The 14,879-nt window shown below is 58.4% G+C and overlaps 1 protein-coding gene across 1 annotated transcript; it reads left to right on the top strand.

Annotated features, from left to right (window-relative positions):
• The first annotated feature begins 1,582 nt into the window (after nt 1–1,582).
• NEUROD2 (neuronal differentiation 2) lies at nt 1,583–13,953 on the top strand. The gene is made up of 3 exons (XM_073883707.1): nt 1,583–1,665; nt 9,610–9,950; nt 11,115–13,953. The coding sequence occupies exon 3, from the start codon at nt 11,120–11,122 to the stop codon at nt 12,266–12,268; it is 1,149 nt and encodes a 382-aa protein (XP_073739808.1). The 5' UTR covers nt 1,583–1,665; nt 9,610–9,950; nt 11,115–11,119; the 3' UTR covers nt 12,269–13,953.
• Nucleotides 13,954–14,879: the final 926 nt, after the last annotated feature.

Genomic DNA, 14,879 nt, shown 5'->3' with positions numbered 1-14,879 from the left:
ACCCGCTGCCTCCCCGAGTCAATGGTCCTGCAAAGCAGCCAGACCCCTCCCTGTGCCCAGGTCCTGACTACCTCCTGGAAATAAAGCAAGGTCCCGGAGGCCCACTCAAGCTCAGGACGGCTCTGCCAGGGTGCCAGCTGGTGCCCACGGGGGCGGGGCAGTAGTTTGATCATGTGGAAAGGGAAAGCTGGAGGCTTTCCTGGGTGGCCCCCTTTCCTGTGTGGCCCCCACCAGAGACATGGAAAGACTGGGGCACCCAGGCCATCCTTGTAACTCCCCCTGGGGACAGGCAAGGGGTGAGAGCTAACCTTGGCCTTTCCAGTGCCTCAGTTTACTCAGCCGTCCTGAGGATGGAGTCTTCATTTCTGTCTCCACGGGGCCCCAAAGGCCTTGGCATTGGCCTCTCACAGCTCCTTGCCCTCTTTCCTTTCTTAAAGAAAACGAGCTCAGCCTCCTCCTTCCCGCCCGGATTCTCTCCTTTGAAGCCACCCGGGAGGACACTTAGCCCCGGAGGGGAGGGGAAAAGCCAACCCCAAGCTGGAGACCGCCAGTGCAAGGCGTGGGCTGCATCTCCAAGACCGCCCTGGGCACCGGCCCCGCCCGGGTCGCCCCGCGCTCCCCGCCCCTGCCCCTTCCCGCCGCCACTGGCCCTTTAAGAGCCTCTCCGCGCGCTGCCGTCCCGGATCAGCCAGAGAGACCATTAAAATTTTATGCAGAATGAAAATGGGCCAGGTCTCCAGCTTCCTCGCTCCCATCCAATGATTTATTACTCGCAAATACCACAGAACTAATTAGTATAGTAATTAATTAATACGCATTTGCATATTTGCATGTGCAATTAGTGCAGTGGAGTGATTACTGGGAGAATGAGGGGCCCCGGATTGTCAGATGTGAGGGGGAAGTGGCCTGGAAAAGAGTTAGTGGGAATGAACTTTGTAGGGAGCGCGAAGGCGGGGAGGGAGGGGGAGGCGAGCGGGGGCGAGGCGGGGGGCGCCGGGGCGCAGGGGCGCCTCGCTGGGGCGCAGAGCCGCGGCGCAGGGGAGCGCCAGGCCTGGGTCCGCCCGCGGCCGCAGGACGCCGGTCGCGGGTCGCGACCCGGGCGCCCCCGCCCCGCCCGCGGCCCCGCCCCGCCCCCGCCGCGTGGCACGGCTCCAAGCGCGCGCCTGATTGTTATGCATTGTGTTTCTTGTTGCGAGCGGAGCCGGGCGGAATGGGGCTGGCACAAGCTGTTTCTCTGCCACGCGGCGGTGGCACCTTAAAGGGGCAGCGTCCTCTTCCCGCCGCCCTCGCCGACCGCACCTGTGAGCCGCCCGCTGGACCCCCTTCCGGGAGGTCAGCGGCGGCCGGAGCCGGGCGGAGGACGAGAGGGCGCGCGCGGGGCCGCTCAGGAGGTGGCGCACCCCCGGGCGGGGGCGGGGGGGGGGCGGGGGGCACGTGCCGAGGGAGCCTGGCGGGCAGGAAGTCAGGCTGCGAGCGGGGATTGGGCGGCTAGGGCGCGCGGGGCCCTGTGCCAGGCGCCGGGCGGGGGCGGTGAGGCGAGAACGGGAAGAAAGCCAGAAGGAGAAGGACAAGGAGGAGAAGGAGCGAGTGGCAGGGTCCCTCTGGGTGCCAGGGGCTTCCTCAGAGGATGCCGCTTCGCTTCTCAGCTCACACAGATTCTGTGAGGTAGGGCTCCTTATTCCCATTTCACAGACGGGAACAGAAAGGTGTGACAGGCAGCTGGTGATCGGGAGTGAAGCTGATCCAGCTGGTCCGTCCATCCCCACGTGCGCGACGTGGTGCCAAGGGCCAGAAGAGGGAGTGACAGGACCTCAGGGAAGGCTTCCTGGTGGAAGAAGCCCCTCACTGAACCTGCAAGGGCAAGGAGGGCAGCTTCTGAAAGAGCTGGGGGAAGAGGGAAGCATGTTTAATGTGACGGCCTCTCCCTGTGTAGGGAAGGAGCCCCCGCCCACCCGTGAGCAGACCTGTGGAGACTGGCTCCTGTGCCTGGGGCCTGGACGCAGGGCAAACCCTGGGCACCAGCCCTTCCCAGGGCACCCTCCTTTCCCCTCTCTCACGGGGGCGGCTGGTCCCAGAGTGTGGCGAGAGTGGGACTTTCAGAGAAAGCTGGACAGTCTGTAAGTGAAAGAGAGCTGGGACCGAGAGTCAGAGCTTGGTTCAAATCCTGCGTCTGCAAGTACTAGCTGTGATGTTGGCACAGCAGCCTCGAGCCCAAACTCTCTGTGCTTCAGCGTTCTTGTCTTTAAGTGGGGTTAGTAGTAATCCTGCCTCTGAGGTCCGGCGGAGAATGAAGTAGGACAATGCCTGGGAAGCCCAGTGCCTGGTACAGATAGCGCTCAGCATTGTCATTACGTTATTCTGGTTTACATATTACGTTTTTATAGAGGGCTCTGAGGCCCCAGCGACAGGAGGACCCCAAAGCAGGAATTGGGGTCCTAGTTTCTAGCTCCAGCTCTGTCACTCATTTATTGTGTGACATCAGGCAAGTTACTCTCCCTGTCTGTACTGTGGTTTCCTTATCTGTCAAATGGGACGAGGGTCCATGAGGCTCCTACCCCTAGACTCCTCCCTTCCCTCCCTGTGCCCACCCTACAGGGTAGTGAAGTAGGAAAGCAGTGGCTAAGTCTCACTCACACTGTCCTGGGCTCCAGTGTCCCAGGGGCTGAGCCAGGAGGTATCTGGCTAAATAGAAACCTCCTGGCCATTTCCTCCCCCGACCATAGCCCCTTGGGGCTGTCCTCCTGTGACCACCAGCACTGCTGCAGGTGGGAGTCCCCTGTGCCCAAGGCCAGCCTCTGGTGCCCCATCCACCCATGCTGGGCTCAAGAGAGGCATCAGAGAACTGTCCAGTATCAGGTCCCCAAAAGTCCGCAGCCCAGATGTCTGGCTCTGTTTTCGGGGGGGGGGGGGGGGGGAACCAGGAAATGCCCAGGTTGCAAGGAAGTTCTCCACAGAGCCCGCCCCGGGAAAAGAGAGCCCAGGACACACACACTGTCCTCTGCTCTTAGCAATGCCCTTCACTACCCCATGGGGGCTACCATCCCCCATTAATGAGGACCTAACCACCCCCAAGTGCACTTCGTAAGTGGCTGTCTTTTCCGTCCTCCCGTTAGTCCTGAGGGAGGTAAGCAAGTGGGCAGGTGGCACTAGTCCCATTTTACAGATGAGGAAGCAGAGGGTTGTGGGATCTGATCAAGATCAAGACCCTGCTAAGACCGGTGCTCTTTTGGCCACCTTGAACTCCCTCTTTGTCTGACTGCCTTCCTGTGTGGACCCTTGGAGTAGCAGGGGCAGGATGTCCTGACCGCTCACTTGGAACACTGAGGACCAGAGCTCCAGGAACAAAGATTTTAAAAACTAAAGCTGACCAGGGGCTTGGGGCAGAATCAGCCATATCTGGACAGGGCCGGGGGCTGAGGCAGCATTTTCATACCTGTTAGCCTTTGACACGATAGTCCTGGCAGGCTAGTTTTATTGTAATTATCATGCCCATTTTACAGAGAGGAAGACTGACTTGCCATGTCAATTCCAGGGTTGGTGGGGAGGCTGAGGGCAAAAGAGGAAGGGTTTCAAGGAGGGGCTTCCTGTGGGTGGGTGTTCTGCCCTCCTGCAGCCTTCAGTTTCCAGGCTGCCACTGGCACCTGCTCCAACAGGGGCAGACAGGCCTTTGGTGCCACAGCCTATTGAGGATATTCTGCGTGCCAGGCTCTGGGCCCACTTCCTGCCTTCGAGGAATGCGCTGTCAGAGGGGAGAGACCCATGAGGCAAAGGTCAATACCTTTGCCTAGGTAGAAGTGTGCAGAAAGCATTAGAGGAGACTGGCTAGGGGCATCTAACCCAGAGAGACTTCCTGAAGGAAGTGATGCTTAGGCTTAAAAGCCTAGGAAAGGAGAGAGGGCGCTCCAGACCCAAGAAACAACAGGGACAAAGCCTCACAGGCCGGAGGCTTGTGAAAGCAGAAGCAGCCGCTGAGGGGCAGGGTTCAAGGCAGGGACAAGTGTCGGTGAGAATTGGGCAGCAGCCTGGTCAGGAGTGTCCCTAAGAAGTGTGGCCTGCTCCTAGGGGTTATGGGAAGCCAATGAAGATGCCTGCATACCACGTGTCAGACAGGATGGGCAGGATGGGTAGCCTTGGTCCTGTGCGGGAAGCCTGCGGACCAAGACCCCTGGGCAGTAGGGGCTTCATGGGGGAGGAGAGCCTGGACAGGGCCCATAAGACAGAAGGGGTCTGAGATATTGGGGGCAGTGGCTTTGGAGAGTAGCATCAGCAAAGAGGAAAAGGCAGTGGGAGTGGAACTCAGCTTTGTCCCTGGACCTCAGCTCCCTTGCCCCCTCTAGGGAGTTGCATTTACCCCATGCAGGGATGCAGGTCGGAGTGGGGTGGGGGGGGGGGAAGGGGAAGGGCTCTGAGCCTGCTGAGAGGTGTGAGGCCAGAGCAGGGGATCTATAGCTGGGTAGGGACCACTGGGGGGGGCTGTGGGGCTTCTGTGACCTCATTACCAGAGCTTGGTGCCCAGTGAATGGGAGCCAGCCACTCCCAGGCTCAGCCTCACCCCCCCCATGCCCTCTCTCTGAGGGCCACTGTGGGGGGGCTCTGTGACCCCCCATCTCAAGTCCAGCTCCCCAGACTGAAATTTGGGCAAAAGGTCGGAGGAGGCGCCTGAGAGTTCTGAGCTTCACTGGGGACCCTGGGCCTTACTGCTTTAGGAGATTCTCTGGAGAAAGGCTCCACTACCCCCAAACTCTCTCAGCCAGGCATTGACATGACAATCATTTATTGAGCGCCAAGTCAGTACAGCCTGTGCGAAGCACTAGGCTACTGAGATCTAAAACAAGTAGCTCCCACAGTCAAGTCAGGGAGACATGGGTAAATGGATCCTCCTAACAGGGGGTGGTAAGGATTGAAGCTGCCCTGCCTGGGGAGTTTCTGGGAAGGCTCCCAGGAGGAGGTGTCCATCCAGGAACCATCCCTATGAGGAATGAGGATAAGTTTGATGAAAGGGAGACTCAGAGACCAGTGCCCATCAAGGAAGCATCCCTTAAAAGAACAGGGCTCAGAAGCCAGAAGTCAAAGGTTATGGGGCAAAGGCCATTCTACTCTTGGAGCAAGGGAACAATCCTGAGGGGGCTGGCTTTTCAGGAGGATGAGACGGCTCCCCACCCCCATCGCCCTTTGTCCTGGGTTGGGGGCAGGGTGGGGAGGGAGAAGGGTGCGGCAGGGTTCTGCCCCAGGACTCTCAGCATCATGCCTGACCCCATGGGTGTGTGCCCACCCAGCTTCCAGTGGGGCCTAGGCCCCGAATGGGAGCCCAGGGTGAGGGCAAAGGAGAATCTGGTAGGGAGCTAGAGGTCAGGACAGGAGGTCAGCATGGAGGAGGGGGCTACAGCTCCCTGGTCCTCCCCTCCCCCTCCCCCGTGGCACCACAAGGCACGCAGCCGCATCTCACCCGTGCCAGCCCTCACCTCCCGGCAACGTCGCATTCTCAGCCACGCCATCTGGCGTGCCCGCCGCTCCCCAGAACACTGCGGCGGGCGGGGGAGGGGGCAGCGGGGCAGGTGCCCACCCCAGAGCCAGGAAGAAGCGGCAGGTCCCCCTCCCCCCAAAGCCCTTTTGGACTTGAGGTGGGGCAGGGAGCTGCGGAAGGGGGTGGCAGGTGCTCTTATGCTTCAGGAGGAAGCTTCAAGCATCCTGAACGGATGGAACGGGCACCGTCTGGGCAGTGCCAGCCTGCCCCCTCCCCTCCTCCTCCCCCCACAGCACAGCTCATGCCAGCAGACCCAGGCCCTCAGAGGATCTCCAAATTCCTGCCCTTCCCCTCAAATCGGATGTGGGGGTGAGGAGAACGGGCTGCCCCCTCCTCACCGTGCACCCACCCTCTTTCTTCACCTGCCTGCCCACTTCGGTGGGGGGAGGGGAGGCCCTAGGACATGGCTTTAGATGGTCTCGGCCAGAGAAGGGACACCTGGGTTCTAATCCACCTGCTTCCCACGGCTTGGCCCTTTGGTGGGAAATCAAGTCTCCTCCAGCACGCTTGCCCCCACCAGTCTTATTTCGGGCTTGGTGGTGGTGATGGTGGTGGCGGCTGGCTGGCTAGGTGTCCTTCTGGGTGACAGAATGGAGTGGAGCCTTTACAGATTTGTGTGTATGTCTTTACCTTGGTGGAGCAGGGGGTGTAATGAGAGCAGTTTTACAGAACATTCATCTTGTCCCCTGAGCAAGATTCCCCTAGACTGCTCAGGAATGACCTGTCCCCTCCCTCTCTCTCTCTCTCTCCCTCTCTCTCTGCCTGCCTCCCCCCTGCCCCCCATCAGGACCTAAGCCTGCACAAAATGGCCGCCACCCCTCTGAGGCAGCCATTTTAGGTGCCCAGACTGTGGCCTCCCTTGGGATGGGGCTATGTCTCCATGGGAACCTCAGACCCTCCTCCCAGCTCCCTCTATGGGGGTGGGCAGTAGAAAGGGAGTCTTACAGGCCTGGCTGAGGTACCCATCACTCCCCTTTCCCTCTCCGAGACCCAGAGGGGACTAGGCCCCTCACCAACTCCCTTCCCCCAATGCCAGGGGGAGGAACAGATGGCATCTCTGGGTGTCCTTCTCCTTCCGTCTCCTTCCTTCCATTTCTGGCTCTTTCTGTCTCTCCGTCACTGCATCTCCGCATCTCTGGGTGAACAGAGAGGAGCATGCATGTCCCTGTGTGTTCATACTTGTTCGTGTGGATGTGGACACGTGTGTGTTGTACCTCTTCCAAGCCTATGTCTGAGGCTGGCCCATCCCACACCTCCCTCTGTTCCAATTTTCCCCTGTTTTTTATTGTATCTTCTAAAAAAAAAGTTGAAACGTGTCGAGTGAGAAAAACTTGTTCCATTTTTCTGAAGGAAGAAAAGACAGGGGCAGGAAACAGACCTAGAGGGATGAAGCTGCCCATACCCTCCAGTATGCCCACCCCCACCCCCAGGCCTCCTCTTGTGGGGGCGTTGAGAGGACCTTCTCAGACCCAGAGAGCCGAGGTCATTTTTAACAGGAGACCGGGAGAGATGGAGAGACTTCCCAGGGGCCCCCTTATCCCGAACGAGGTATTTCTTCCTGCCCTGAGCAGAAAGCAAAGCTGGTAGGGGTCTTTGAGACCCCTGGTAGCTTAACCCATCCCTCAGTGTCCAGAGGAGAAGGCAGAGTGTGTCTCTCTCCCCCAAGGAAGTATTCATTCTCTTACGCATCCATTCATTCACCCACTAATTCAACAAAAACTCAATTCCTGTATAGACAAAGCATTCTGAATGTGTGTGTGGGTATGTAAAAGAAATTAATATGGTAGAGCATGTTACAGTTTATAAAAGGCTTTAATAAAACTCAGAGATGGCATTTATTGAATGCTTACTATATCACTGGCCCTGTGCTACCTCACTATAGGTATTATTCCATTTAGTACCAACAGCAACTCTATGAGGTGTAGTATAATTATCCCCATTTTACAGATGGGGAAATCAAGACTGAGAGACAGTATGCAACCTGCTCAAGGTAGTTAGCATTCTTTGACGCTAGTAAGTGGGGTTGGGGAGAAATCAGAGCCCAAAGCATGTGAATGTAACCAAAATATATGGCTGGGAGACTTGAGGAGAAGAATCCCATGTCAGGATTGAAGACCCCACCCTCAGTAAAGGGACAGTAAAGCTTTTGAGGCTGTGATCAAATTTGGATAGCATTCCTGAATTTCAGCCTACCTGAGACCTATCCCTTGGCCTCTCCCTCTGGCCATGCCCAGAGCGCCCTAGACCATCTGCCATAGGTAGGATTCTACCTTCTCAGACCTAAGATACACGCATGAATGGTGGAGAACCTAGCATTGGCTTCTCATCCTTGGGGACCACTGAGACAGATTGTGGGGTTGTGGAAGGAGCACTTGGCTGGGAGTCAAGCCCCTAAGTTCTAGGTCTGGTTCTGCTCTCCATTGGTGTGTTCCTGGGCAAGACAGTCCCCCTATATGGGTCTCAGGAAAAAAAAACAACAACAAGTTGGGGCTATTCATTCTGAGGCTCCTTTTAGTTCCTGGCCAGCTATCCCTGAGAGCTTCAGACAGCACCAACCCCTCTTCTCCAAGGCCTCCTTAGCCATGGTATATGCCTCTATCTGAAACCTAATTCATTCTACCAAGGATCCAATCAGTGTCTTAGCAGCCCAAGGTCCCCTTTGGAGGCTCCCTGAGGGAGAAAACGGTACCTGCCCAGATTGAGAGCAAAGCCCCTGCCTTGCTCATCATTGTGCCACCACAGTGCTTGGCACACGGTTGACATCGAAGTGTGTGTGCGGAAGATATAACCGAGTTGTCTACGTAAGCTGGAGGACGGGGAGGAACAGGAAATGTGGGTCTGAAACACACAAATGCTGAATCAAGGTGTGGGCAAGGGTCTTTCTCACCAGGTTGTGATTACCTGCTCACACACATGTCTGAGTCAGGATGTCTTTGCACTTTCTGCGCCACAGGGTGAGGCACGGGTGTGTGTGTGTGTCTAAAGCTACCCCCTCAATTTGTGCCATTTGCTTCTGTGTCTGGCCCAGTGAGAGAGTTGAAAGGTGAGCTGTAAGAAAAAAAACAGCAATTTCCTACCTTCTTTATCAAGACACCTGTCTGACCCACCTCCCCTTTGTCCCTCTCAAGATTGCTGGAATTGGCTTCAGTATTTTCAGTATTTTTTGTACGGGGAGGAGAATGCTGAGTCTTCTCCAGGAACTTCAGGCAATTTCCAGCCCAGCCCCCTCCTCCTCCCTTCAATAAGTCAGAAGGCCAGGAGAGAAAGCCACTGGTGGGATGGTTGCTTGTCTAGCAGGGGAGGAGGTGGTGGGGGGTGGGGAATGAGTGAGAGATTTCTGGGTTAGGAATCCAGACTGAGACCCTCTCCCTCACTCCCAATGATGGGTGCACAGGCTTATTCCAGAGGCTCTTCTCCACCCCCACCTCAACATGCATATTCCCCCAAACACCCAAGGAAATCTCTCCCATAGGCTGACTCCACAGATATACACACATGTCCCCACAGACACACACACGCCCATACAGAGGCACAGACATCCAGGCAAGTCTTTCCTTTTCTCTGTCTTTTCCTTGGTTTGAATTTCGTTCAGCCACATATGTTGTGTGTGCGTGAGGGTGGGTGGGGGAGGGGCAGACAGGGATGAGGGATGGCATGGTGCCAACATCTACCTATGGGGTTGGGCCAGGGACACCCCCCACGCCCACCCTGGGAGGGGGCCTCAGCTGTCCCTTTGTGGCTGAGGGGATCCTCCTGGGGAGTGGGGGCAAGCATAAAGGTCCCTTCTTCCAGACCTGAGGATTTGGTCTCTGACCCACCTTTGGGGGCCTGCAAGGGAGGAAATGGACAGAGCAGGACCTTGGAGGGAGCATAGAATTGGGGGCCACCACACCCCCAATTTCCAGGCTTGCCACCCCATTGTTCCCATGTGGGGGGCTCTACATCAGAGGGGGGCAACTCCTCCCACCTCCCTCTCAATCCCTGCTTTCCCTGCGTTGGGCGGGGAGGGGAGGGCGGCAGAGATATTTATTTATTTCCTTTATTTATTTAATTTTTTTTTTTTTTTTTTTTTTTGTTTGGAGTAGAGAGTGACAGATGGCGGCGGGTCCCGGGGGAGCCGGCTCTCCCCCAATGCAGACGCATGCCAATCACCGTCTCTCATGTGATAGCTGCTGCCCGTGACGTGCCAAGCCCATATGGCCTGGCATAGAGGCTGGTACCCCGCCTGGTAGAGATGCCACACTCGCTCCGCGGTTCGCATGGCGCTCTGAAGACGCCGGCGCCCGCCGCCTTGAGGAGCCGCTGCCCCCGCTCCCTGAAGATGGGGGAACAATGAAATAAGCGAGAAGATTCCTCTTCTCCCCCCTCTCTCTCTTGCCCCCCTCCCCCCCCCTCCCCTCCCCTCTCCCCTTGACTCCTCTCCGAGGTAAGTTGTCCGAAAGGGAGCTGGATCTGACCCGCCGGGTGGGGGGGGGGGTGGGGGGAGGGCGGCTGCTTCGGCCGACAAGAGGGTCCCCAAACCCCCTTCCTGGGACGATGCCCCCTCATAGGGTGGGCATCAGAGGTGCCCTGGGTTCCCTCTCCCCTAGGGGCTGCAGCTCAGGGGGCTGCGGAGGGAGGCGTCTTTGCCTGCGCTGGGTTTGGGGAGAAAAGCAGGATCATGGGGGGCAGTGAAGAGGCTGAGATGGGTACTCCCCCCATGGTTGTCCCAGAGGAACCTGCGACCTTTCCTCACCACCAAAAAAAAAAAAAGAAAAAAGAAAAAGAAAAAGAAAAAAAGGAAAAAAGAAAAGCAAACAAATTTGATTTCTCCCCCACCCATCAACCCCGAAATATAACGAGATCTGAAGAGTCGTGAGGGAGGGAGGCAGTTTGAAGCGGGGAAAGGGGTCCCTGACCGCAGGGGAGACGGACGGGGCTCGCTTCTCTCCGTCTCCTCCCCACGCCTGGGTTCGTAGGTCCTCGCCGCCCGGAGCCGGCTCGGGGAGCTGGGGACGCCACGGCTAGAAGAGACGATCCTCCCGCCTCTGGAATTGGGGCTGCGGGGGTGGGGGCCGAGCCGAGGGCGGCGCGCGGCCAAGTTGCAAATTGGATTAGGGAGCGTGGGGGTGAGAGCCGCGGGAGGGGTGGGGGAGCGGGACCGAGGGGCCCGGGCCGCCAGAGCCGCCGAGCGGGGCAGCTGTCCCCACCCGCGGCTGCCCAGCCTTCCTCCACCGCCAGGGGAGAACCGGCGTTCAGGGCGAGCGCGCCGCCTCCCCCCGCGAAGATGTCGCTTTCCTAAAGCCCCGACGCGGTCCCTGCCCTGACCGCGAGAAGCCCCGAGCGCGGGCGGCGGCCCCTCATTCAGGCGAGGGGCGGAGCCGGGGCCCAGCGCCGGGGAGAGGGCCTGGCCGAGACCCCGGCGGGCCGCCGGGGCAGGGCTGGGCCGGCTCTGGGCGGGGCCGGCGGAGGAGGTGGGCAGCCAGGGCCCCCTGGGCAGGAACCCACACCGGACTCGGGGGTGGAGGCAGGTTGGGGGGGCGGCGTGACCCCAGCGCGCCCCTCACTCAGTGCTATCTGTCTCCCCTTCCCGCCCGCGGGGCGCCCTCAGGCACCATGCTGACCCGCCTGTTCAGCGAGCCCGGTCTCCTCTCGGACGTGCCCAAGTTCGCCAGCTGGGGCGACGGCGACGAGGACGAGCCGAGGAGCGAGAAGGGCGACGCGCCGCCGCCGCCGCCGCCGCCGCCGGGGCCCGGGGCTCCGGGGCCCGCCCGGGCTGCCAAGCCAGTCCCTCTCCGTGCAGACGAGGTTCCGGAGGCCGCACTGGCCGAGGTCAAGGAGGAAGGCGAGCTGGGGGGCGAGGAGGAGGAGGAAGAGGAGGAGGAGGAAGGGCTGGACGAGGCAGAGGGCGAGCGGCCCAAGAAGCGCGGGCCCAAGAAGCGCAAGATGACCAAGGCGCGCCTGGAGCGCTCCAAGCTGCGGCGGCAGAAGGCGAACGCGCGGGAGCGCAACCGCATGCACGACCTGAACGCGGCGCTGGACAACCTGCGGAAGGTGGTGCCCTGCTACTCCAAGACACAGAAGCTGTCCAAGATCGAGACGCTGCGCCTAGCCAAGAACTACATCTGGGCGCTCTCGGAGATCCTGCGCTCCGGCAAGCGGCCCGACCTGGTGTCCTACGTGCAGACGCTGTGTAAGGGTCTGTCGCAGCCCACCACCAACCTGGTGGCCGGCTGCCTGCAGCTCAACTCGCGCAACTTCCTCACGGAGCAGGGCGCCGACGGCACGGGCCGCTTCCACGGCTCGGGGGGCCCGTTCGCCATGCACCCCTACCCGTACCCGTGCTCGCGCCTGGCGGGCGCACAGTGCCAGGCGGCGGGCGGCCTGGGCGGCGGTGCGGCGCACGCCCTGCGGACCCACGGCTACTGCGCCGCCTACGAGACACTGTATGCAGCGGCGGGCGGCGGCGGCGCGAGCCCGGACTACAACAGCTCCGAGTACGAGGGCCCGCTCAGCCCCCCGCTCTGTCTCAATGGCAACTTCTCGCTCAAGCAGGACTCGTCGCCCGACCACGAGAAGAGCTACCATTATTCTATGCACTACTCGGCGCTGCCCGGCTCGCGGCCCACGGGCCACGGGCTGGTCTTCGGCTCGTCGGCTGTGCGCGGGGGCGTCCACTCGGAGAATCTCTTGTCTTACGATATGCACCTTCACCACGACCGGGGCCCCATGTACGAGGAGCTCAATGCGTTTTTCCATAACTGAGACCTCGCGCCTGCCCCTTTCTTTTTCTTTTGCCTTTGCCCGCATCCCGGCTCCCGCCCCCTCCCCCGAGCGCAAGGAGACCCCCACCTATCCTGGCGCCGGGCGCGGGGAGCGGGCCGCCGGTACTGACCCTCTCTGGGGCAGTGCAGTCCTCTGACCTGTGGGTGGCCCGTCCCAGGGGCCTCGCTTCCCCCAGGGGACTCGCCTTCTCTCTCCCCAAGGGGTTTCCTCCTCTTTCCCAGGGGTGGTTCTCCAGGGAACCCTCTTGGGGCACTCCCTGGAGACCACCCCCCATTTCCCAAATCCTACACTTAGGTTTCCTCCTCCCCTTCCCCCCTGCAGGCCCAAAGGCCTTGGCAAGGGGGCAGCTGAGCTGTGGGATACTGTTTTCCCTCTATTGTTGTCGTTGTTGTTATTATTATTATTATCATTATCATTATTATTATTATTATTATTATAACAGACACCGAGCTGCCGAGGCAGAAAGGAGCCAGGCGCCCCCTCTTTCTTGAAGAGGGCAAAAGGGTGCCCGAGTCTGGACCTGGAACGCCCTCTCCCCAACCCCTAGTCTCAGCGTTTTGTGATTTTAATTTTGGCGGGAGGAAGTGTGGATTGAGAGGAAAGAGAGAGGCCAAGACAATTTGTAACTAGAATCCGTTTTTCCCTTTTCCTTTTTTTAAACAAACAAACAAACATACAAAAAAAAAAAAAAAAGCTAAGAGGCGACGGAGGCCGAACGCAGAGTCCGGATCGGAGAGAAAACGCAGTAAGAACTTTTAGAAGCAATAAAAGGCAAAAAATACTACTACCAATAATAAAAAGACACAAATATCTATGCAAGGAGGTTCTGACAGAGCCTAGCGGCCCGGCCCGGCCCCGGGATGCCCCTCCCGGCCCGCGGGCCGCGCCGCCCAAGCGCGGATCTGTGCACTTTGGTGAAGTGGGGGCCGGCGCCGCCCCCTCCCCTCCCCAGGTTCTTACAATCAGTGACTCGGAGATTTGGGGCCCCAGTGCCACTGCCCTCCCCCGCCCCGTCCCCATTGTGCGTCATGCTGTTTTTTAAAAACCTGTTTCCAAATTTGTATGGAATGGCAAACTGTTGGGGGGGTCGGTTTGGGGAGGGAGGGTTTGCATGAGAGACACACACACGCACACCACACCGCACGCACACGCAGGCCCGGCGCGGGCGTCCGGGGACAGAGGGAGGAGAGCTCGCCGAACCCTCGCTCCCCGCAGGCAATCCTCATCCCGGGTTGAGGGTGGAGACCAAGACCTAGGGCCAGCCCCGCCCCTGCCCGAATGTGCCTCGGTGGGCGCCAGGCGCCCGGCGATTTCCGGTGGCCGGAGAGGTTTTTTTTTGTCTGAGGAGTCCTCTTGGCTCTGGCTAGCAGGTGGGCAGGGAGAGGGCTGAGGGCTCCTTCTGGAGGTTTCCCAGAGAAAGGAGCAAAAGGAGAACCTCTCCCCACCAGAGGCAGATCAGGCATCCAAACACACGATGCAAAAATGCAAACCCACAGGCGACACACCCACACACTTACCCACACACTCACACGCAATTTTACCTTCCTCTTGTAGCGAAGATGAAACTCCCGTCGGACACCCGAAGTGCATTGCGTGTTTCTGTTCAGTTTAATGACGATTAATAAATATTTATGTAAATGAGATGCAAAGCCGGACCCGGTTTCTCACGGTGGCCTCATTTCATTTGGGGGATTGAGCTGGGGCTCTGGGGGATGGAGACACAGAGTCAAGTGACTGTACAGAGGCCAGGTACAGTGACCCTGGAGATTTCCGGGTGGGATTTCTACCCTACAACCTCGCTCACACCCATCCACTGGGCACCAAAACATACACTCACTGCCCCTCCCAGACCTTACAGAGACTCACACACGCTCCTAGTACAAAGCATTGCACTAATCTCTTTACACTCCTTCAGTTCCCAAACATGCACATGCACCTCCTTTGAGAACAAAATATCTTTTCATCACTAAAAAATGACCCAGTTGGGAGCAGCCGGTCATTTTACAACCCTCTGCCCACTGTTGCAAAAAACAATGCATAGAGATAAAGACAAAACCATTTGAGCCAGACAGGGATATTTTTAAATAAAAAAATTATAAGGTTATGAGGATGAAATAGTAATGTAGGAAGTCTTTTTGGTTTTAAATTTGTGTTTCAGTGGACTCAGGGGAATCAGTCCTTTTTAGTCTCAGGAATGTTGAAATACGTAGTAGTGTTGATGAGGTTGCAGGTGTTCCCAGAGCTATAGGAGGGGTCCGGATCTAGGTGTCCACCTGGAAGAATGGAGCTTGACGATGCCGAGAGTTTCCTCTGATAGGAGAGCAGGAAACCCCTGGTCCACACCTGGACAGCCTCCTTCCTGCCTGGTGCAGCTCCAGGCAGAGGGAATCCCTCAGTCTAGGGAAGTGGAAGAAGGGCACCGCAGAAAAGCTTGTTTCCCCATCTCACAAGACAGCCTCACAATTCGCTTTCTCTGAGGCTTAGGGGCACAGGCATCTCTGAACTGACTTCCCTGAAAGGACCCTCTCTTAGATACCCTGGAATATCTGGAGGAGGGGTCTAACTCCTGAAGACCACCATCCCTAAGCCT

The sequence above is a fragment of the Callorhinus ursinus genome, unplaced genomic scaffold (genome assembly GCF_003265705.2).
Source record: "Callorhinus ursinus isolate GAN/ISIS: 27379988/994484 unplaced genomic scaffold, GSC_fseal_2.0 scaffold52, whole genome shotgun sequence".
Taxonomy (NCBI): Eukaryota; Metazoa; Chordata; class Mammalia; order Carnivora; family Otariidae; genus Callorhinus; species Callorhinus ursinus.
This window is presented reverse-complemented; position numbering and strand designations above follow the sequence as displayed.

Excerpts from the sequence above, each read along its gene's own strand:
- NEUROD2 (XM_073883707.1), top strand. The coding sequence starts at position 11,120 with ATGCTGACCCGCCTGTTCAGCGAGCCCGGTCTCCTCTCGGACGTGCCC.